The 25095-nt window shown below is 37.2% G+C and overlaps 2 protein-coding genes and 1 pseudogene across 3 annotated transcripts; 2 read left to right on the forward strand and 1 right to left on the reverse strand.

The window, feature by feature from the left end:
- The first annotated feature begins 9435 nt into the window (after positions 1-9435).
- LOC120157296 lies at positions 9436-17660 on the forward strand (annotated as a pseudogene).
- Positions 17661-17704: 44 nt separating this feature from the next.
- LOC120157309 (carbonic anhydrase, chloroplastic-like) lies at positions 17705-18757 on the forward strand. 2 transcript variants are annotated; one of them, XR_005519126.1, is made up of 3 exons: positions 17705-17761; positions 17855-18127; positions 18578-18757. XR_005519126.1 is itself a non-coding variant. In XM_039168483.1 (2 exons), exons 1-2 carry the CDS (start codon positions 18053-18055, stop codon positions 18740-18742), a joined length of 240 nt encoding a protein of 79 aa, XP_039024414.1. In that variant the 5' UTR covers positions 17801-18052; the 3' UTR covers positions 18743-18757. The 2 variants fall into 2 exon arrangements, 1 of the variants encoding a protein (XP_039024414.1); XM_039168483.1 differs by lacking the exon at positions 17705-17761 and having other exon boundaries at positions 17801-18127.
- A 1549-nt stretch (positions 18758-20306) lies between these two features.
- On the reverse strand, positions 20307-22868 carry LOC120157308 (protein KINESIN LIGHT CHAIN-RELATED 2-like). The gene is given in 5 exon segments (XM_039168482.1): positions 20307-20444; positions 20447-20544; positions 20673-22048; positions 22051-22648; positions 22839-22868. Coding segments are annotated over 4 exon segments (2178 nt in total). The 5' UTR covers positions 22642-22648; positions 22839-22868; the 3' UTR covers positions 20307-20331.
- Between the last annotated feature and the right edge of the window lie 2227 nt (positions 22869-25095).

The raw sequence follows: 25095 nt of genomic DNA on the forward strand, positions 1-25095 counted from the left end.
TGTGCATATAATATATGTAATAAGTGATGTATGTGAATCATATGATAACAAGAGATGACAATGATTTACATGTCATATGAACACAAGAGAAGTGTTATAAGCTAAGTGACATATGATTATGAAAACATATGAAAAATGAAATGTGCATGTGAATATGTGAAATTATATAAATGATATTGCCCATGTTATGTGATATGAAAGCTAGTGGTATAGTTGGCATACCAAGAGTCGAGGGATACAGTGGTCCTACAGGATATAATGGTCATTCGGGACAATACAGTGCTCCTTCGAGACAATACAGTGGTCATACGAGACATAGTGGTCCTTCGAGACAAATTTCAGTGCCCCTAGTGGGAATTTTACGAGTTACGATGACAACATTTGTGCATAACCTCAATGCATTCACATATCCTTAGTTCTCACAAGTGTACCATGGGTTAATTAAAGAGATAACACAAATATAATATATGTGATGTATATGCTTTTGATGATATGAAATGTTATAGGAATTATATGTTGATATGGTATATAAAGAAATTAGTGATGATAAAATGAGAAATGATAAGCATGTTAATGATATTATATTGTATGATATGTGCATGTATGTATATATTACATAAAAGAATATATACTTTGGTATGATAAGGTAATATCAAATGTTCAAGCGTTGTAGAAGTTACAGTTATCATATAATTATATTTTATATGCCTCACTAAGTCAACGACTTAGCGTGTGATTGTTTCACGCGTAGTTTTTGAGAAAAGGAAGGTTGGTAAAAGTTATGCAAGACAGGTCAGTTTCTCCTTTCCAAAGATCAGATCAGAAAAGAAATATATAGTATGTATTTTGTAATAAGGATAGTGGTTGGCATGTAAATAAAGGATTAAATCTGATATGTTCTAATTAGTTTCGAAAAGTCATACGATTGAGTTTTGTAATGTTTTAAATACGTATATGTAATTGATAAATTTTATACGGATGAAACTTAGGTTTTTATGAAGTTATACGTATTTATAAAAGTACTGTAGCAGTACTGTAGTGATAACTCCGCAAAATATCACATTTTGGGACCTTTTCACTTAAGTTATTGAGTGTTTAATAGCTCATATAGGACCATGTAGATTCATTTAGAAGCATTTAGTTACCTGTGGTGGAATTCAGTTTGTCGCGACATTTTATTTTTAAAGCGATGCTACCTTATGGGAAGGGTGCTTGTTTGATGATGTGCAGGAATTGAAAGCAAGGAGAAAAGAAAAGAAAATGATGTGACATAAGGAGATTGTTTAGCAAAATGAAATTGCCAAGTTCGACTGGGATTTTGATAGCGCTTAAAGTGCTAGAAGATATTTTTGAAGCCAGTTGTCTCCGACTTTCCGAGAACTCTTCCCGAGGAATCCACCTCGAAGATCCACCTGCAGGGACCAGTACTACAACCGCCGGTTCTGCTGATGACGTCGCCTTACCCTGCAGATCTTGTTTGTCCTAGGATGTCTGAAACGAGATTATGTCGGCCACTCAACCAGCTACCCAGGTTGTATCATAGCCTGTTCTGCACGACTCTCAAGCAACTTAACCATGGTTTTTGGGTTTTCTAGGAAAGTCAACACCAAGTCCTAGGATTAGTTTTCCCCTATAAATAGAGGATGAAGCCACATTATTGAAGACTTTGGTTCCACCCAAATTTGAGCTTAAAAAGTTAGAGAGAGAATGTTTCATCTTTCTCCGTCAATCTTACTTTCCTTGGCATTTCTTCTAGACAAGCCTGAGGGAGTGGCGTCCTGAGCATCCAAGAGGAGCCAGTTCACTGGGAGCAGTTTTTGGTGGCCGAGAGAAGCATTGGGCAGTGCACGTCGAAGGCTTTCCCTCCTCCCATTTGTTCTTTTCTTTCATATTTTGTTATTGGGTTGTAAGGAACAGATGAAACTTGCTTTGTGCTTGTTTATTTCTAACCCCACCATGAACTAATCCTATTTGGTGGGAGTTTGCTTGGATGTTCAAGTTTATATTTCAATGAATGGTTGCTTTTCTATGCTTTAACCTGCTTTGTTTATGAAACTTAATGCCTTAAGGTTGTAGGAGCTACGAGAGTAGCCTTTCCTTAGGAGGTCTTGAGGGTTCGAGAGAATGCCTTGGTAAATTATCCTTAGTGTTTGAGAGAAACTAGGGAGGAACTATATAAGAAAGGGGTTCTAGGTAGTAACTAGGCCTAATCCACCTTAGAGATAAGGTTAGGATTTCATTCTAATAAAAGAAGTTGTGCAAAAATGATAGGTTAGATGTTAATGCTGCCACAAAAAGGTATTACCGAGACATATCCTGTTATCTGGACCAATAGGATCACTGCAGGGGTTTACGCCAATTGATTATGCCAAGGCATATTTAATCTATCGAGTCCCTTACTAGAGATAGCATAGGGCACCTTAGTAGACTTTGTCGGGCAGTCTAGGCATAGAAGAAATATCATTCGAAGAAATAGATTTAGATTTTCCTAGTGACTCCTATCACTCATTCCTATAGCAGCTTGTCGTGTGAGAAGGCTAAAGTCCTATAAATCAAGTCGTATATTTATATTTTATTTTGCCTTGACATTTCCATTTGTTTGCACTTATCACAATTGAATTTGCCACGGCATTTCATCCAACTTGCCTCGACATATTCAATTGCGACCACACTACCACCATTCTCTTTTCACATCAGTCATTCCATTTTGCCACAACATTCTCATTTGTACATACCATCACTAACTTTACTGAGGTGACAAAGTAAAGTGCCTTGACAAACCTATTTGATTTCCCCAATTCCCTGTGGAGACGATACTCAACTTATCATTGTATTACTTGTTCGATTGTGTATACTTGCACATATATGCGCACCCATTTATAGTACTCACAAAAAGTAAACAAGTTTTTGCGCCATTGCCGGGGAATTGGCAACTGGAAGTTAAATTGTTTTGTCATAACATTTTTATTTTACTTGTTTATATCTCTTTTATATAGTTTTACCCTTTATTTTTCTTATCTTTTTCAGGATTTCATGGTGTTTGACCAAAAGTAACCCTGATAAGCCATTATAACCAATTGAACCTGAGATCGAGAGGCTCTTTAGGAGAAGAAGACATGCTCAACGTGTAACTATGTACCAAATTGGAAATCCAGGCATTGGTCATGAGGAGGATCAGAATGTCGAGGCAAATCCATTTGCTGGGAATGCACCCAGACCTCGTGCCATTCTTGATCACTTAAACCCGATTTTAGACAATTTAAATCCTGGAATTGTGGCACCAGAGATTCAGGCAGCCCACTTCGAGCTTAAATCTGACATGTTCAATATGCTAAACTCCATAGGGTAGTTTAGGGTCATGTCAAATGAAGATGCCAGACAACATATTCGTAACTTCCTGGAGGTGTGTGATTTTTTTCGCCAACAAGGGGTGCACGAAGATGTTCTTAAATTAAAGCTAATTCCATATTCTTTGCGTGACCGAGCAAGGGCTTGGTTAAGTGGCATTCTCGCGGGTTTTATAGAGTTGTGGGCTGATCTGTGTAAAAAAAATTTACTGTGGTATAATCCTCCAAACATGAACACCCAATTGAGGAACGACATTGCTTCTTTTCGTCAAGCTAATGACGAGTCGATGTATGAGTGCTATCGATACAAGGCATTGCTTCGCAAGTGCTCAAATCATGGTTCTCAAGATTAGACGCAAGTGGTGATATTCTACAATGGAGTAAACGCACCCACGAGGATGATGCTAGATGCCTAGGCAAATGGGACGTTGCTTGACAAATCACCAGCAGAGGCATTTGAGATTCTGGATAAGATTGCCACTAACGATTATCAGTTTCCATCCACAAGACTTGGAGTTGGGTGCAAATCTCATGGAGCTTTTAAGCTAGATTCTAAGGATTCGGTGTCAGCCTAACTTGTTGTTATCACCAATATATTGAAGAACTTGCAACGGCCAAGCGAGGTGAAAGAAGTGAAGGCAGCTCATTCAACATGTTTATTATGCCACGGTAATCACAATGAGAGTGACTGCAAGATCAATAACCCCTATTCCAACACATATAATCCTGGATGACGTCAACATCCAAACTTTTCATGGGAAAATCAAGGAAACAATAATGCTCATCAACCAGCTTGGCAGCAGAATTTCAATGACTCCCAGGGATTTCAAATGAATATGCCTTGGCATAGTTCTAACAAGGGATGGCCATCTTCATCAAATACCAGTTCGTTGGAAGCCACAATGTAAGAGTTCATTGCAACAACAAAGATAATGCTGCAAGATCATGCGACCTCCATCAAAAATCAAGGAGCCCTGCTTCAAAGCCATAGTTCGTCATTGAGGGCGCTGGAGAGTCAGGTTGGTCAAATTACCGCGAAATTACAAGAACCCAAACCAAGACATTTGCGGAGTGACACTAAAGTCACCAAACCTCATGGCAAGGAGAACTTCAGTGTGCTAACTCTTTAAAGTGGTACACAAATTAATGTTGAAGATAAGTTTGGGGGAAGACCGAAGGATGATTTACCCCCTGTAACCATGAAAGCTGATCAAGAAGTGCAAGAAGAAGTACCAGTGGAAGAGGACAAGGCTGAGGATTCGTCAAGTAAAGAAACTGAGGGGTCAAATAAAAATGGCAAGGCAACTTATGTTCGCACCCCGTCAGTATAAGAAGTTAGACCCCCACCTCATTTTCCGCAAAGACTGAAGAAGCATAACGAGGATATTCAATTCAAAAAATTTGTTGACATTCTGAGTCAACTTCAAATCAATGTTCCTTTTTTGGAGGATACGGAAAAAATGCCAACATATGCTAAATTCCTCAAAGAAATTGTTACCAAGAAGAGAAAAATGGATCAGTATGAGACAATTGCCAAGGTAAAAGAATTTCGCTCTTCATTAAGTAAGCTGCCACCAAAGAGACATGATTCAGGCAGCTTTATCATCCCATGTTCGATATAAGATAAATTTGTTGGGAAGACACTATGTGACCTTGGCTCAAGTGTAAACTTGATGCCTAAGTCAATTTTCATGAAGCTTGGGATAGGAAATGCGAGACCCACATCTGTCATCTTGCAATTAGTTGATCGTTCACATGTGCGTCTTGAAGGGCGAATTGAAGATGTCATCGTGCGGGTTGAAAATTTTGTTTTTCTTGTTGATTTTTTGATTCTGGACTGTGAGGATGACGCCACAACACCCATCATCTTGGGAAGACCCTTCCTAGCTACCGGTCGTATTCTCATCGACTGTGAGAGGGGTGAGCTGACCATGTGAGTGGCTGATCAACAAGTCACTGTGAATGTCTTCCGATCGCTCAAGTACATGGATGACTCTGAAGAATACCAGAGTATTTTTGAAGTAGATACATCAATTGCAGAAGAAATATCTCAATTTTGCCAAGACAATTTCATTCAGCTGGAACCTGATGAGAGGCTATTCGAAGACTTAAAGGCGGAAGAGCCTAATGAATTTTCTACTAAGGAACATCAGGTTAGCTTCCTCAAAACTAGCCCAGGTACGCGCTTTGAACCTTTGAATTTTGAAGAGTTTGTTCCTCCTAAGCCCTCATTACAACATGCACTTACCCTAGAACTTAAGAATTTGTCACAACATCTTAAATATGCTTATCTGGGTAGTAACGAAACTTTGCCTGTGATTATTTCATCTGCTCTTACTCCTAACCAAGAATCGAGTTTGTTAAGTGTTTTGTCATAGCATAAGAAAGCGTTGGGATAGACGATGGTAGATCTGAAGGGAATAAGTCCAACTATCTGCATTCACAAGATCCTGCTGGAAGAATACCATGGAAAATCCATAGATCCATAGCGAAGATTGAACCCAATCATGAAGAAAGTTGTGATGAAACAGATTCTCAAATGGCTTGACGTTGGAGTAATATACCCCATCTCGGATAGTTCATGGATGAGTCTCGTTCAATGTGTACCAAAGAAGGGAGGCATGACCGTGGTGACAAGTGAAGACAATGAATTATTACCTACGCGCACAGTCACCATATAATGAATCTGCATGGACTACCGCAAGCTCAACAAGGCCACCAAGAAGGATCATTTCCCTTTGCCGTTTATCAGTCAGATGCTGGATCGACTTGCTGGCAGGGCATTTTACTATTTCTTGGACGGTTACTCGGGGTATAACCAAATTGCCATCGCACCAAAGGACCAGGAAAATATAACATTCACATGTCCCTATGGCACATATGCGTTTCGAAGAATGTCTTTTGGACTCTGTAATTCCCCGACAACTTTTTAGCGCTTCATGCAAGCCATATTCTCAGACATGGTTGAGGATTTTCTGGAAATTTTTATGGACCATTTTTATGTTTCCAGAGATGACTTTAAAAAATGCCTTGGCAATTTCGCAAAAGTGCTGAAGTGATGTGAGGCGGTTGATCTAGTGCTGAACTGGGAAAAATGCCACTTCATGGTAACCGAGGGCATTATTCTAGGCCATAAGATTTCTTCAAAGGGCATTGAAGTAGACAATGCTAAGATCGAGGTGATCGAGAAGCTACCCCCACCAACTTCTATCAAGGGTATACGGAGCTTCCTTGGACATGCTGGATTTTATAGACGATTTATCAAGGACTTCTACACAATATCCAAGCCCTTGTGCACCCTGCTACAATAGAACCAACCGTTCGTGTTTGATCAGAAATACCATGTGTGATGCAAGTGATTTTGTTGTGGGAGCTGTGCTTGGGCAGCATAGAGGTAAAATCTTTCATGTTATATATTATGCTAACCGTACCTTGAATGAGGCACAATTAAACTACACTACCACTGAGAAAGAATTACTTGCTGTGGTATTTGCATTTGACAAGTTTAGGCCATACTTGATAGGCACCAAAGTCATAGTTCACACTGATCATTCTGCTATAAAATACTTAGTGAATAAGAAAGATGCCAAGCCTAGACTTATTAGGTGGATATTACTGCTGTAAGAGTTCAACTTAGAGGTCATTGATAGGAAAGTTACTGAAAACTAGGTTGCAGACCATTTATCTAGGCTAGAGAACGTTTCAGAATGCCATGACATCTTTGATATTAAAGAAGAATTCCCTGACGAGAAAATTTTATATGCCAAGGTAATTTCGTGGTACGCTGACCTTGTTAATTTTCTTGTTAGTGGTGTTTTTTCTTATGAACTGAACAGCCAGGGCAAAACGAGGTTTTTGCATGATGCCAAGTTTTATTTTTGGGACGAGTCGTACTTGTTCAAGCAATGTGCCGATCAAATGATTCAACGGTGTGTCCCCGAAGAAGAACAACACGATATCTTACACCATTGCCACACAACACCCTGCGTAGGGCATTTTGAAGGTACGAGAACTGCTGCAAAGGTCCTCCAATCAGGCTTCTATTAGTCATCACTATTTAAGGATGCCCATGCATTTTGCAAAGCGTGTGACAGATGCTAGCGCACTGGAAACATTTCCAGATGACACAAATTGTCGCTGCAAAATATTTTGGAGATATAGTTATTCGATGTTTGGGGCATTGATTTCATGGGACCATTCCCATATTCCTTTGGAGATTTATATATCTTGCTTACGGTGGACTATGTTTCTAAGTGGGTAGAAACGATTGCCACACCAAGGAATGACTCAAAGACGGTGCTCAAGTTTCTTCACAAAAACATCTTCACTCGATTTGGAGCACCAAGGGACATTATCAGAGACGAAGGCACCCACTTTGATAACAAGCTAATTGCCAAGGCATTACAGAAATACAGAGTGTGACATAAGATTGCCATGAAATATCACCCGCAAACAAATGGGCAAGCTGAAGTGTCCAACCGTGAAATCAAGCAAATCTTGGAAAAGGTGGTGAACCCACAAATGAAAGACTGGTCCCCAAAACTCGATAAAGCACTTTAGGCATACCGGACGTCATTCAAAACACCTTTGGGAATGTCTCCCTTCAAGATGGTATATGGAAAAGCCTGCCACCTACCAGTTGAGTTGGAACACAAGGCATATTAGGTGATAAAGAAGCTCAACTTTGATGCGCAACTTGCTTGGGAAAAACGACTGCTCGATCTAAATGAAATAGAGGAGTTTCGAGCTCAAGCATATGAAAATGCCAAGCTCTATAAAGAGAAGACCAATAAGTGGCATGACAAAATGTTTTTACCAAGGTATTTTCATGAGGGCCAGAAAGTACTGTTGTTTAACTCTAGGCTTAAACTCTTCCCAGGCAAATTAAAGTCACGGTGGTCGGGACCATTTGAAGTCCACCATGTTTACCCATACGGTGCTGTTGATATTAAGAACATGGACGATAGGTCCATCTTTAAAGTCAATGGCCAGTACCTAAAGGCTTACCAAGGAGTCCCACCATTGCGTGACAAGTTGGCGCTTCTCTTGCATGACGTCGATATTGGTCCAGCATCTTAAGGATGCCATGACATTTTCAACTTACTCATGTGCATAAATAATTTTTACTTTGCCGTTATTTTAGTCTTTCTTATTTTTAATCAATTTCTTTTATATTATTTTTGCTGCAAGAGGTATTCCACATGGCTAGCACGTGCGGTGTATGGTGGAAGCTTGTGAAAATTTAGCCGGCAAACTTGAATAGTAAAAGAAGGGAAACTTTTTCACTTTTCACTCTTACTTAGGATTAAAATTTTTACTCTTTCTTTTTGTTTTCTTCCCGCCTAGACCCCACCATTTCACTTTTTTATCACCCACAAAATCTCTATTTTGTTCTTATCTTCTTATTTTCCTTCACTTTAATTTTTTTTTCTTTTTCTTTCATCATCTTCTTCCATCCTTTGTCGAACCCACCATAACCGCCAAAAAACTCCAAGCTTTTTCAACTTTTCTTTGTTTTCTCTTTGAACAATGGTCTGATCACGGCCCTCTCCTTCTGGACCACCATATTTTGTGGACGATGCAGCCAAGGACTGGGTTCCAAACCATTAAAAACTGGTGAGTCTTTTTCGAGTTGGGATTTGTCTTCTCTGAGGAGGAGGATGCTGCATTTGGAAGTGAGGTGTTTGATGTGGTTAACAAGCACAAGTGGCACAAATTTGCAAAGCATCCAGCCACTGTTAACACATCGATAGTAAAGGAGTTTTACTCTAACATCTCTGAGCCAAACCAGTATGTCGTCATGGTTCGCGTCATTTCAATTTGATTCACTAATACTGATATTAATCGGTATTTTAAATTGTAGGTTCTGGAAGATCGCCATGCCACTTTCGCGCAAGATGCAGACAACAAAACATACCAAGGCATTCTAGAAGACCTCTGTCTTCCCAACACCTAATGAAATGGCCAACAACTGAGTCGCAGGACCGTGGACCTAGAGAAGCTGCTCCCGCAAGTGAAGTTGTGGAACCATTTTATGAAGCACAAACTTTTGCCCACTTTCCACAACACCACCGTGTCTTGCCAGCGGATGCTTTTACTGCACTCCATCATATTCGGTCGCCCCATTGATGTGGGAAAAATCATTATAGAGCAAGCCCATTTATGCCTGAAGCGATCTGCAAGTGCCCTGGTATTTCCTAATCTCATCACTGCTTTATGCTGTAAAAAGAAAGTTACTGAGGAGCAGTTCGACGAGATTTCACTCACTCATCGCCCGGAATCCCCACAATTTGTTGAACCCCTGGCGGAAGAACATTCTGATATGCCGCAACCTGCTACCCTAATGGAAGAAGAGCACCCCGAAGTACCGCAGCCCACCGAGTCAAAAGAGGAGTCCCAATCCGAGAAGCCACGGCAAGCACCTTTGCGTAGGAGCCGATGCCACCTGAAAAAGATATCTAAACGTGAGGAGCCCCAGTACTCCTCCGGTCGTACCCACTTCTGACTCCGAACACTCCAATCCCGCCAAACTAAAAAAGCGCACTCATCGCGCGACCGCTGCACCACCACCCGTTTAAGTCAAGGTACCTTGCATTGCATTGCATTCATAGCATGTATTTATTTTCCTTAGTCTTAGCAAGCATTGAGGACAATGCTTCTCCCAAGTTTGGGGGAAGTATAGTTCTCATATCATTGCATGATAGTATTAAGTAAAATAAATATGCCATGACATTAGTAGGTGTTTAAATAGTTTTCTGGAATTAGTTAAGGATGCCCTATGATGATGAATTCCTGATGGCAAGGATAAAATGTACATGACTAGTTGAGGATGATTTAACCAACTCTAGGACTTGTTTCTTTGAAATCCTTGAAAACACGAGTGTAAGTTTTCAATGTTTGAGAAACTTAGAAATTTTTTTATAAGAGAATTCTTAAAATGTCGTGGCATAAAAATTTGAATGATGAAAACTCCTGTAAAAAAATGAGATGAATGAATGATGATAAAGTTGTGAATAAATGCCTCGGCATATATGTAGAGGGACACTCCGCTATGCTAGGGCATATGAGTGAATGAAAGTAGTCACGGGATGACTCTACCTTACTAGCTCGGGGGTGGAAGGTATGCTCCCTTTCATCTAGAGTGTGGGATGGTAAAGTGATAGGCTGACTCCCCTCGTAGTAGAAATAAAGGAAAGAAAACAAGGTGGGAGTAAAAATTTATAAATATCATGGCAAATTAAGAAAGCTTGCTTAAAATTTTTTTAAGTTTGTTAAGCATGGACTGGATACAAACACGCACACACCCACATAAAGAATATTGCCCCAGGGAACAATACTAGATTTCTCAACCTAGTCTAGCATGTTGAAGCCATGTGCGCTAAGGGCTGAAATTTTATCCCATAAACTATTTTTCTTTTGAACTTGTCATGGTATTTTTGTTTTGCTTATTACTATCCATTGCTGAGGACAAGAAATAGCTTAAGTTTGGGGTGTGATAACTCCGTAAAAGGTCATATTTTGGGACATTTTCACTTAAATTATTGAGTGTATAATAGCTCATGTAGGACCATGTAGATGCATTTAGAAGCATTTAGTTACCTGTGGTGGAATTCAGTTTGCCGTGACATTTTATTTTTTAAAGCGGTGCTACCTTATGGGAAGGGTGCTTGTTTGATGATGTGTAGGAATTGAAAGCAATGAGAAAAGGAAAGAAAATACCGTGACATAAGGTGATTGATGAGCAAAATGAAATTGCCAAGTTCGACTGGCATTTCGATAGCGCTTAAAGTGCTAGAAGATATTCTTGAAGCCAGCTGTCTTCGACTTACCGAGAGCTCTGCCCGAGGAATCCACCTCAAAGATCCGCCTGGAGGGACCGATACTACAACCGCCGGTTCTACTGATGACGCCGCCTGACCCTGCAGATCCTATCTGTCCTAGGGTGCCTACAACGGGATTATGTCGGTCACTCAACCAGCTACCCAGGCTGTATTATAGCCTGTTCTGCCCGACTCCCAAGTAACTTAACCATGGTTTTGGGGTTTTTTAGGAAAGTCAACACCAAGTCCTAGGATTAGTTTTCCCCTATAAATAGAGGATGAAGCCACATTGTTGAAGACTTTGGTTCCACCCAGATTTGAGCTTAAAAAGTTAAAGAGAAAATGTCTCATCTTTCTCTGTCAATCCTACTTGTTGTGGCATTTCTTCAAGACAAGCTTGAGGGAATGGTGTCCTGAGCATCCGAGAGGAGCCAGTTCACTGGGAGCATTTTTTGTGGCCAAGGCAAGCATTAGGCAGTGCACGTCGAAGGCTTTTTCTCCTCCCATTTTTTTTTTTTTGCTTTCATATTTTGTTATTGGGTTGTAAGGAACGGATGAAACTTTCTTTGTGCTTGTTTATTTTGAACCCCACCATGAACTAATCCTATTTGGTGGGAGTTCGCTTGGATGTTTAAGTTTATATTTCAATGAATGGTTGCTTTTCTATGCTTTAACTTGTTTTGTTTATGAAACTTAATGCCTTAAGGTTGTAGGAGCTACGAGAGTAGCCTTTCTTTGGGAGGTCTTGAGGGTTCGAGAAAATGCCTTGGCAAATTATCCTTAGTGTTCAAGAGAAACTAGGGAGGAACTACATAAGCAAGGGGTTCTAGGTAGTAACTAGGCCTAATCCACCTTAGAGATAAGGTTAGGAGTTCATTCGACTAAAAGGAGTTGTGCAAAAATGATAGGTTAGATGTTAATGCTGCCACGAAAAGGTATTGCCGAGACATATCCTGTTATCTGGACTAATAGGTTCACTGCAGGGGTTTTCGCCAATTGGTTATGCCAGGGCATCTTTAATCTATCGATTCCCTTACTAGAGATAGCATAGGGAACCTTAGTAGACTCTGTCAGGCAGGCTAGGCATAAAATAAATATCATTCGGAGAAATAGATTTAGATTTTCCTAGTGACTCCTATCACTCATTCCCATAGCAGCTTGTCGTGTGAGAAGGCTAAAGTCCTATAAATCAAGTCGTATATTTATATTTTATTTTGCCTTGACATTTCCATTTGTTTGCACTTATCAAAATTGAATTTGCCACGACATTTCATCCAACTTGCCACGACATATTCAATTGCGACTACACTACCACCATTCCATTTTCACATCAGTCATTCCATTTTGCCACAACATTCTCATTTGTACATACCATCACTAATTTTACTGAGGTGAAAAAGTAAAGTGCCTTGACAAACCTATTTGATTTCCCCTATTCCCTATGGAGATGATACTCAACTTATCATTGTATTACTTGTTCGATTGTGTATACTTGCACATATATACGCACCCATTTATAGTACTCACAAAAAGCAGACATGAAGCAGTACTGTAGCAGGGTATCGGTTCCCTGTAGAAGCGGAATCAGTTCCCCTCTGACATTCTAGAAAATTTTAACATTTGGGTAATGTTCATTGTTCATACCGTATTTTACTGTTCATAAAACGTATATTTTCTTAAATTGGTTATAACAAACATGATTCAACAATATATTATCGTATTTTTCTTAAAAAGAGTTCAAATGTTCTAATATTTTTTAACAATATCATTTTTAAAAGTCAATATGACATCTCGGACTCGTATTCGGGTCGGATATGGGTTGGGGTGTTACAAAAACCCTCTAACGCTATTCTAACATGATTTTAACTTTCTGAAATCCACCTTTGATCTTACGAGGCACTTCCTGAGGTGTCCGCTCTTCATCCTGCCTAGTTAGGGCAGGTAAATTGCTACCACCATCAGGTCTATCACCTCTCACTTCTTTCGAAACTCTTATTATCATACTTCTATTATAACGTATCAGTCTAATTCTATTAGTAAGACGGTACACTCCTTACACTATCAGATCAGAAATTTTCACTTTATGTTGCCATGTATACCATGTTAAAACTCGTTTAATTTCAGTTTAAGCCTAGAATCAGCTAAATCTTAGCTTTGATACCATTAATTGTAACACCCCCAACCCGTATCTGATCCTGATTCGAGTCTGAGGTGTCACATCAAATTTCAAAACCTTTACTTTTTTAAAATAATGAAAATTTCCTGCTATAAGAAAACTTCATATTATTTCAAAAGAAAAGTTTACAAACTTATCAGAGCATATACAATTCAAATCGTTTATCTTACATGCCAACTATAGTTTCACAAAATACATATTAATAAAAGACTTTTCTGATCTGATAATCGGGAAGTAGAAGCTGACCTGTCTTGCATTGCCTACCCTTGCTTTACTCCTCTTATTGCTTCTTGAAACCTACGTGTGAAACACTCACATGCCAAGTCGATGACTTAGTGAGGCATAAATAAATGTATTATGACATATCATTACTAGTTCCTACTATGCAAATTTCATATGATCCTCATAAACTATAGAATGCATTATCCATCAAAACATAAACATAAACACATACATATACATATCATTTCATTATTCTTATTATTATTCTTATCATTATTCATATGATTAACCATCATATTTCTTAGTTATGAGCTCTTGTACCTAACCTTGTTAACCAAATATGTACATATCATCATACATGTTTCTGTAACATATTTCAAATATTAACTTAATACAAATATCATATAACCATTCATATGACAACTATAGTCATGCACATCATATATCACATATACCACTTCACATAAAATTCAACGCATTATCATATCAAGTTTATTTATAATATCTTTTATTTGCCCATGTATATTACTTAGAACTTAAGGTATGTGAGTACATAGAGGTTGTGCACTATGTTTCCACCACAGCTCATATAATTCCCACTATGGGCACTTAGACTTTGTCCCGAATGACCATGTAAAAATTTCCCGAATGACCACATGTAACATATATGTCCCAAAGGACCATTTCTTAAGAACCATATACATATTCCAATGGACCAAATATGTGTCTCAAAAGACCCTATGAATGTTCCAAATGATACATATATATCCCGAAGGACCACGTAGAACCCTCGACTCTTGGCATGCCAACTATACACCTAGCTCTCATGACACATAACATGGGCATTATCATTTATATCATTTCACATATTCACATAAACACATAATTCACTTTCACATTTCACGTAGCTTATGTCACATAACTTGGATCACATATACAAACAGTCACATAGATCCTTTACATTATTTATATCAACTTTCATGTCATTTCACATTTCTTGTCACATTTCTTATATCTTAATCTTATGTCTTCTCATAGACATATATTCACATGTTCAGGTAGTCCACCATTTCATCACATAAATATATAACTCATTTCATTTCATATATGTATTCTCAACATACTTATAACTCATAGTCATATATATATACATATATCATTTTACCTATACTTGTATTCTCATGGTTTATATTCTTCTCCTCATAATCACATATATTCTGTTTAATAGCATATATATATGTATCTAATAACTTATGTCATCTCATATAACTTATGATTCATTCTCTAATGTTCATCTATATCATGTAACCTATGTCATACTTATAAACACATATCACTTCTATTATTTCATTTATATATATTAATCTAATCTATTTACTTAGTTCCATTTCATATAATCTATATGTGATAATTTTATTTAAGCACATGAATATTTCGCTTATAGCTTATCTTATATGTTTGTATCATCATTTATTTCAAGTCTCCTAATTGATATACTATTCTCATATCCTTCGATAGGTCAATCTTATTTAGCTTATCTCACTTCTCATTTACTCCTAAAATTCTATTATACTAATTCACATAAATGATCACACAACTATATACTTGTCCAACTCAGGTTCCTATTATTTATATATCCTTACATTTGCTTATCTAGCTCATATTAATTCTCATGAATTCACTTTTATCATATTCTCATATTATTACCTAATTTATCTCATAAACATGTATTCACATGCCTTAAAAATCATATAACTTATACCATTTATACATAGTCACATAGTTCAATATCACATGGTTTATATCATCCTCACATAACATGTATTCACAACAATCATATAACATACACAATAGCATATATCACATATACTTATATCAAACACATGCTTATAATCATTAATTCATGTATTCTAATATATGAAATAGACTTATCGCAAGTCTTATTTCCATTCATCATCATATAATAATTAATATACACTCACCTGGCCTCACTAGTCAACGTTTCTCTCGATCGATATCTACACAATCATACATTTATACATATCAGTATTCCAAATATCATACTCTGATCCTTCAATTCTTAAACAAAAGGAAGTCTATTTTCATTTTCCCTTTGAAGAGGTATTGGTACCCACTATAGGGTATCGATACTACCCTAGCTGAGGTATCGGTACCAAGATGGGTATCAGTACCGAAATTACATTCGATATTTCCCTGGTATCGATACCTCCCTTATGGTATCGCTACCTATGGTATCGGTACCACCTTCCCAGGTATCGATACCCTTTGAATGCCTTCGTTATTTTACTTTTGAGGTATCTGTACCTGATGAAGCAGTACCAATACCCCTTGCCCATATTTTCCTTTTTAAACCCGAAAATCATACCAAACTCAATTTTGCTTCCATAACCTCCTTTTAACCCTTAAGACTTAACTATACTTATTCAAATCAACTTATATCACTTAAATTCATCCCAATCTCTAGTATCCTACATACACACTTGAATTCAATAATCAAGCCAATAAATCAACATGTTCTAAATTTGTTTCTAACACTCCGAATTTCTTAGTTAGATCCTTGACAAGTCAAATTTCACTTCAAAACTTATTTATTAACTCTATCTCAATAATTCCTTTAAAAACTATTTACCTTCAATCTTACATAACTTAATCCTCTTTGAGTTTTAAGCACTCTGAAGCTTTCCTTAAGCTTTTCTATCACTCCAAGAATTAAACCCAACTTTAAAACGAAAAAATTAACCAGCTTGAAATCAACTTACCTTAGCTATGGAGACACAGGAGGAGGAGGAGAAGAAGCTTGCATTTTTCTAGACTTTTCCTTTTCATTCCTCCATTTCCACATGTAATATCCCTTAAAAAGAGAGAATAAAAATCTTCTCTTAGAAAGGACCATAATACCTTTATTACTTTCAAACTTTATTATTAAATCCAACATCAAAATTCTCCAATTAAGTCTCTGAACTTTTAACTTATTTCAAAATTGAACACAAATCTTTAAAAATTCACATTTTAGTCACTATCCCTGATTTGGGATGTTACATTTATAGTAGAACTTCCAGCACTCAGTCTCCTTCATAAGTTCCGCCTTTCTTCCCTTTGAATATCTAGCAAACTGAAACATCCACTGGAGCCTCCTGTTATCAACTTCACCTCTCTCTAACCAGTTTCGGCACCTTCGCATTTTAAGGAAATCCTGCCCAAAACATGGATCAAATAAGTAACACCAAATGCAAACATAATTACTTTTACCGTCATCTCTTCCCTCAAAAGATGAAGAACAAAAGTGACACCGGAAAAGATACTCTCTACCATGTCCTAATAACATGACACAACCGTTTAACCATAACCGTTTTGATGTCCACCGGGGACCTCATAGACCTGAACTCCATGCCTCAACAAGGAAGAAACAGAAACGGAACCAAGAGAAATCACTAGAAAGAAGGGAGAGGAAATTCTCTCTCTAAACCTGCTACCAGTTCTCAGTAGACATTGAAATGTCTACGAATTTGAACATTTGATTGTAGGGAGAAAGGTGAAGCAGGAGCTAGAGTTGATGGAATAACAGCCTCGTTAAACACTACACTATCAGCTGATGGGGTACCGAATGCTTCCGTCGAGAGATTGAAAGAAGGATTCATTTACTTCCAAGAAAGAAAAATATGAGTAATTCACTCATCACCCCATCTATTTTCATCAATTTTTCTTTCGGTTTTATTGAATCCCTTGCAAATCTTCCTTCTTTTGCAGTAAGAATCCTGCTTTGTATGGTGAGCTTGTCAAGGGTCAAAGCCCGAAGGTGTATTATATATAACAAAATGTCGAGTTCGAATCCGGGTTCGAATCGGTTTGAACTTTGGTGATAGTTTATATGTTTTGAGTCTACTAACTGTTTGAATAAATGCTTGCAGTGTATGGTTGTTGCCTGCTCAGACTCCAGGGTCTGCCCATCTCATGTGCTGGACATGCAGCCCGGATGGTGCCACCATATGATCAGGTTCCTTTCAGACCCAATTTTCTTAGCTGCTTATATACACACACATATTTTGATATTACCTCTCATTTTTCAGTTCATAGATGTATTAGAAACATGTTGCTGACTCTTTGTCCATGTTATATGGCAGACTAAGTACGCCAGAATCGGATCCGCTATCGAATATGCAGTTTTGCATCTCAAGGTGAAGTATTCTGTAAGAATTTTGGGTTAAAACGGATAATACATCACAGGAGGCAATCTCATGCCAATGAAAGTTTTAATATCTTTTATATAGGTACAAGAGATTGTGGTGATTGGGCATAGTGCCCGTGGTGGAATCAAGGGGCTTATGTCTTTCCCATACGACGGAAACACCCCGACGGAAGGCCTTGAGATTGTTTAAGAAAAATGATGGGTATTATGAAGTAAAATTTAGTCTAATTCAATTGAGATTTTTTACAGTGATTTCATTGAAGATTGGGTTAAGATTGGAATGCCTGCTAAGACCAAGGTGCGAGCTGAACATGGTAGTGAGCCTTTTGGAGGTCAATGTGCACACTGTGAGAAGGTAAACACCTCAAATCTCGGCTTCAAATTCAAGTATTATTGTAGTTGATTCATACAGTTATCTTTATAAAATGGAATAGGATAGATACAAGATTCAAAATTATAAAATTGTAAATGAGGAACAGCTTAAGATCACATAGGTTCAATGAGGAACTAATAGCTCTTTCAGTCTGGCACATTCTCAAGAACTAGGGATTCAATGAACCGAACAAGAACTGTTCAAGAACACACGGGCTCAATGGGGAAGCGATAGCCCTTTTACTCTGGTACATTGCCAAGAACCAGGGATTTACTGAACTGAAAGAAAACGGTTCAATGACTTGAAGGTCACACCGTTTTGATTTCCGATCTGGGTTTTTTCTATTCAAGCATCGGCTGATTCTTTCAATTGCAAATCCACAATTTGGCTATGCTAAACAACTAATGGGGTGAATTTCATTTTTTTCTTCAGGAAGCCGTGAATGTATCACTTGGCAACCTGCTGAGTTCTCCATTTGTAAGAGGCGGATTGGTGAAGAAAACGCTAGCTATCAAGGGCGGATACTACGATTTCATTAATGGAACTTTTGAGCTATGGAGTCTTGAGTTTCAGCTTTCAAACCCTCTCTCTGTATGAAAACACCACCATCTCCATCACCATCACTGTACCATCTTTGTTCCTTAAAAATCATTACAATGTACTTAATGTCTTGTTTCTTAATAAGTTGTTACGATAAATAAATATATCTATGAGATAGATATCACTGGGCTGCCACCGCCACCGCTTCCAGTGGCAGTGGTGGCTCTTTTGACCTATGAATTCCTCATTTAAGCATACTTTCATATAACTTTATTCACTGCCATCTTTGTTATGTAAAAGATGTGGCCACCATACTCCACTGGAAGCTCTACTAGGAACATGAGCTTAAAGATCATCATCACAGCAAAGATGAGGCTTTGAATCTTCAACTGTTTTACCCTCTTTTCTTATGATTTGCTGACATCATAATCTGAATTCTGAACTGAGTTTTGTAGACGAGACAGTTTCAAGAACTTGGATGCTTTGACTGTTTTACTAAATGTTTCAGTTCATGTTCTTTAGCATAATCTCTGGCTATGTAGATTTTCAGGCTTGAGTTAGAGTAACATAATTCTGCTAAGAAAGTTATCATGCTCATGTATAATACATGTCAAGCTTAAGTTTCAAATATAAATAGTCGAAAAAAATGAAAAATTAGTGCAACTTAACTTCGAATTGCATTCTCAATGGGTCATTTTTACCCACCATTAAGGAGAGCTGTCTCTTGTCAATATTAGCTTAGAGATTAGGTAAAATACTTCAAATAGTAAAATATAGTTGGCCTTAGGCTTTTTGTTCCGTGTAAGCATGCTCAAGTTTAACCATTTGATAGAGAAATTCTTCATAAGCCGGTCTCGATTTATGTTATTCGGATTCGAGATTGAGTATCAAATGACGGCATATATCTAACATTAGCATGCTCAATATTTTTCATATATTTAAAGGATCATAACTTCATCTGTGTTTCGTGTCAGACAAAACTCGAATACTTTGAGTATTTTATGATTTCTTTCTTTGGCATTATGCAGCAATCTAAGGTTGATTGATTATAGTAAAGGGAAAGGGTTAAGGATGCTCATAAATTACTTTCAAAATTGGCAGATTAGTCAATTCTTTCACTTTCATCCATATAAACATCAAAACCAACTACTGCCTTGAAAGGCAACTTACCTTTGCAAGTTCCTTTCTCTATTGGTATTCCCAATCAAGAAAATTCTAACTATAAGTGGTTACCAACAATAAGCCGATGTGACCCAAGACTCGGGTCGGTGTCAAATTCGAGTATGCATCCGACCAACGCATACATACTCATTTCTTCATAAGTATTTTTCATGTATTTGAAGGATAATTATGTCTCATATTCATTAACGAATACGTGTGGGACATGAATGTGATTGTGAATCCTATAAACATATAAGAGTTCGAGTAACATAGATAGCTATTGAAAAATAAAACAGTGGAAGTATAAGAAAACAAAATGTCACCATTTCTTTATTACATACGTAAGAGATTGAAGCATACAAATAAGAATGTTACAAAGGAATCTCAACAATTCCATAATCAATGATTGAATCATATAATTTGCTTTTGACCCTTCAAGACAAATATTGAAACCATGTTTTTTTTTAATATTTACATCAAAAACATTATGATACTTTAATACCATCATCTTTGATTATCTTAGTGCTGGTGTCAAGAAGGGTCACTAGTGATCTTGATTTCCGGCTCCGAACCCGGCCTGCTTCCTTCAACAACTCCCCAACCTCCGTTTCTCATCAATGACATCTGGATTGGCTGTTCCGAGCTTCTCTTCTCGGATGTCAATCACATAATCCAGGATGTCAATGGCATCATCCAATCTGTGAAATATAATTAAACTTGTAAAAACACAAGAAATGTTCTATATCGAATCTCAACATCTGCAAAAGCATTTTACATGTCTGTAATCGGACCATTAGCACCGGAAAGTGAAAGTAAAGGTGGTTACCTTCCCATTGCATCATAGGTACCAGCAAGATTGCTATACACCCCTAATGTATCAGGGTGATATGGACCATATTCCTTCTCTAATATGCTCCTTGCTTCTTCGAATAGATCAGCTGCCTCATTTATCGAGTATCTTTGAACGCAGGCAAGCCCCATCTGATTCAGAGCAATCCCGAACAAGGCGGACTTCTTCTCTCCGCTAGCTCGAAACTTTGAAATGGAACTTTTGAAGGTATTGTAGGAATCAGTGTAGCTCCCCATCATGTAATACATGACTCCCATCTGTGCTTCAATGCCTGCAATCGTACTTTGTTGCCCCGGGGCCTCACTGAAAATGGTTAAAGCCTTCTTAAGCAGTTTCAGTGCCTGATCTAGCTCATTCATGGATTGATATATAGCTGCAATGTCGATGAGGCCACTGGCAATCTCTTCAGAGGGGATTCCGGGGTTTGGCTTTCCATATATCCGGAGTGCGTTTTCGCAATGAGTTCTGGAATCCCTTAATTTTCCGATCTTGTTGTACAAATCAGCCAAACGAACGAAAACCAGAGCAACTGTTGGATGATTATCTCCTTTTGCAGACTTATACACTGTGAGTGCTTTCTGATAGGCCAAAACAGCCTCGTCGTACCGAGCCAATGATAAATATGCATCTCCAATGCTGCAATCAATTGAAGCCACATCCAGTTCATGTCCATTGGCTGCCATGGACATGCTAGCTAAAACGTAGTGCTCGAGTGCTGATTCGTAGTCTCCTTTCGAGTCACAGATGAGTCCCATGAGTCTTCTGTCGGCAGCTTCTTCAATTGAAGCAGGCGCACCATTCTCCCTATGGATGTCAAGAGCCATTTGACAAATCTTCTCAGCCTCATCAAATTGCAGTGCTTGGACATGTGCTTCAGCTACATATCGACATGTCTCACCGACTCGATGATCGGTTTCTCCCAGAACTTGTCTTTGAATCTCCAAACCTGCTGTATAGCACAATATTGAATTCTCAATTTGACCCAGCATTGCATATGTATCACCTAGTTGCATGCATCCAGCAAATTTAGCAAGTGCATGAGTCTGGCCATCCTCAATCACTGAAATCTCAATCGAGCGCTCAAGAACCGGAATCGCCTCGTTGTATTGGCCTAAGTTGCAGTACAATGCAGCCAGAACATGCAAAGACATTACGAGCTCGAGACTCGGTTTGCCATCAGCACATTTCTCAAATGATTTTGTTGCTCGAAATGCCAAATCAATCGCCCTCTTCGGATTTTCACCCGAAGACATCATATCCCTTGACTGTTTTAGCAGAAACAGCCCTAAGTCCGGATTCTCCAATTCATCGTCAAGAGAATCCCCAGTCCCATCCTGAAACTTTGCACCATTTAAAGCAAAATTCCTTTTTTCCCCAAAGAGGAAGCTGCGTTTACTTTTCTAGCATTATTCTCCTTTTCAACTGGATTTTTCTCTTGAGAAGATTTGCTCTTGGGACTCGATTTTTCCAGTGCTTCGGAATCCGATTGCAACCGATGCTTAACAGCTCGAGTTTGCCCCTTCTTCTTCTTCTTCACAATCTTTTTCTCACCAGACCCATTTTGTTGTTTCTTAGAGGCCAAGTCACAAACACTTTCCTCTTCTTTCCTCTCTGCAACCACCTCCTTTGTCATTTCACCGTCGCCGAAATCCCCGACGAGATGGCGCAATTCGGAATCGATCCTCGATTCCTCACCGTATGATCCGTAACAGGTCACCGAAGGAGATTGTTCAGAGCTTTCCATCTCGTAGACATTGTGGTAAAGCTGCTCAATGGAGGCTTCCATTACCCCATCAATGGCTAAATCAACCGAATCACTGTGTTGACTCTTTCGACTGAGTGCACTTTCTTCAACAAAACCATCTTTAAAAGCAGTGGAAACTCCATCGTTGAGTTCTTCAACTCCAGTTTCTCCAGTCCTTGCATCCATCGCTAATCCAGGCATTGTTTCCTTGCTGAAAAGAAATCAAATTTCAAAAAACTATGATTAAACACAAATTAACTCAATTTCAAACTCATAAAAATCCCATTTCATCATTTGTCTAATTCAATGATCAACCAAACTGAGGAAAAGAAAGCTATAAACAACCAGAATATACAGAGATATAAACTTGAAATGCTTCATACCTTTTATGGTAGCTGCTTTAAACGAAGAAAACCCAGAATTCTTTTGCAGGAAAGAACATGGATTAAATGAATGATTTTCCTTTGGGTTTTAATATTTAGTAGAAATGGGGTGGTGCAATGTCTTTCTTTCTATATCTATGTTGGCTTTATATATATAATTACATATGTGTCAACTTTGTTATGTATACAAGATTGAGGGGGGAATTGGGTAATTTCTGAAAATTATAGGGGGAATATTAGGAATTTCAAATTAAATTGGTGTAAATATTATATTTATTGGTGTGGGGGAATATGAAGCAATTTAGAAGGCGACTGTTCTCCCACCAATGTATTTTTCCTTTTCAAGAAATCCAAAACATGTCTAAATTTAATAAAAATAAAAAAATAAAAAATAAAACTCTCTAAAAAAAATAATCTAGAATTAATATAATAATTTTTTGATATATAAATAGTGTAAACCAAATAAATTATAAAATTTTAGAATATCAAAGTTTAGATTTAGAATTTAAAATTCTAGGTCATTATTATTACTTAAATATTATTAGCAATATAACAATTTAATCTGAAATCGACAGATCTTGATCTGATTCAATCTGATAGGATTGAATTTTTTCATAAAAAATTCAGATTCTAGTCCGATCGGAACGGATTCGGGTGAAGGGTTAAAAATCTCTGATCTGACCCCACCCAAAAGTAATTGTGTAATTTTTTCATATAAATTTATGTATAATTGTTATAATACTCTTCTCTCTATAGCTTTTTTAATTAGGTTCTTATTTTATATCGGGTTGGGTAAAGTCATATCGAATTTATATTCTAAAAATCAGGTCGGGTGAAAAATATATATTTTCGGGTCAGATCGGGTCAAATTCAGGTGGACGTGTATATATATATATATATATCGGGTCGAGTAGGGTCAATTTGACCAAAAATCTGACCCAACCCGATTTATCATCATCCCTAATTATTGAGACTATTAGAGACAACTACACTTCTTATAAATTTTAAATTCTCACATATTTTAAATATTTTATTTGTATGTTAGTTTATAACATAATTTTATGTGGTATTAAATTTTATAATTTCACGTCAACAATAAACTAACTTTTTTTCAACGGACATAATAGATTAAATTTAAAATAATTGCATAATTAAATATTAAGTACTTTTTTAAAAATACATTTATTTTAGAATAAATCCTTCCATTATGTAGTAATTCTTTTAGGTACGCAAGACAAAAGAATTGGAGCGATTAACGGCTTTTAACGGTGAAAGGTTTTTAGGAAGGGGAAAAACTGGGATGACATGACGGTAGAAATAGGAAACGTGAAAGGCCATTTTCTTTCTGACACGTGGTGGGAGGATTACAATTTCAAAGTGGTGTAAGACTCCACGTAGACCACATCCAGCTTCATTATTGCTGTCTCTTGGCGGCTGCATTTATTTATTTATTTTCTAATATCTGTTGTGTGACCGACCTAAAGGGTCTGGCCCACATTACTCTTGAAAAAAAGTACATTATTATTATTATTTATTATCTACACAAATTTTAAACAATAAATGGTAATAATTAGATTACTCAATAACATCCAAAATTAATTAATATTTTTATTATTATTGTGACAACTTATGGATTCAAATATTTTTCAAATGTTTAAATTCTCTTAATATGACAAGTCTAAATTTGTATTTCTCCTCTCTCTCCCCTTTTAATTAGAGATTATGTATTTCTTATTATCACAATTAGTAAATTTTATCTAAATAAAAAAATGAATTCTCATCCATGTCCACAATTGTCATATTTTATCATACATCGATAAAATTATCTTATATTAATACTAATAACATTACTATTTTATATATAAATTAAATATTTTTATTAAAAGCTAAAATATACTTTTTAATATTTGGGAAAAATATATAAATAACTAATAATGGAGTATATAGTCATTATTCATTTCTCCATAGAAAAATGTGACTATTCATAAATAAACTTACAAATAAGGAAATAATATAACACTATTTAATAGAAAATATAAAGAAAAATAATCTTTAAAAACCCCTTTTAGATTTAATTAAGGAAAATAAAGAACTTTATGTCTTATTGTTTAATTAATTATAAAAATTTAGATAGATAAAAAAGTTATCATGTATTAGTTGATCCAACGAGTGAGATAAAGAGATAGATTGGTTAAATAAAATTAAGAGTTCAAATTTTGATGTTATAAATAGTGAAAAAGGATTGAGAATATGGATGGGCCTAAGGGGGCGG

Source organism: Hibiscus syriacus, unplaced genomic scaffold (assembly GCF_006381635.1).
Source record: "Hibiscus syriacus cultivar Baekdansim isolate YM2019G1 unplaced genomic scaffold, ASM638163v2 tig00111239_pilon, whole genome shotgun sequence".
NCBI classification, from domain to species: Eukaryota; Viridiplantae; Streptophyta; class Magnoliopsida; order Malvales; family Malvaceae; genus Hibiscus; species Hibiscus syriacus.

Bases quoted from the DNA above. Each gene is read 5' to 3' on its own strand.
- LOC120157309 (XM_039168483.1), top strand. From the start codon at position 18,053: ATGCCTGCTAAGACCAAGGTGCGAGCTGAACATGGTAGTGAGCCTTTT. The intron at 18,128-18,577 runs GTAAACACCTCA...TTTTTTCTTCAG, and splicing joins AATGTGCACACTGTGAGAAG to GAAGCCGTGAATGTATCACT.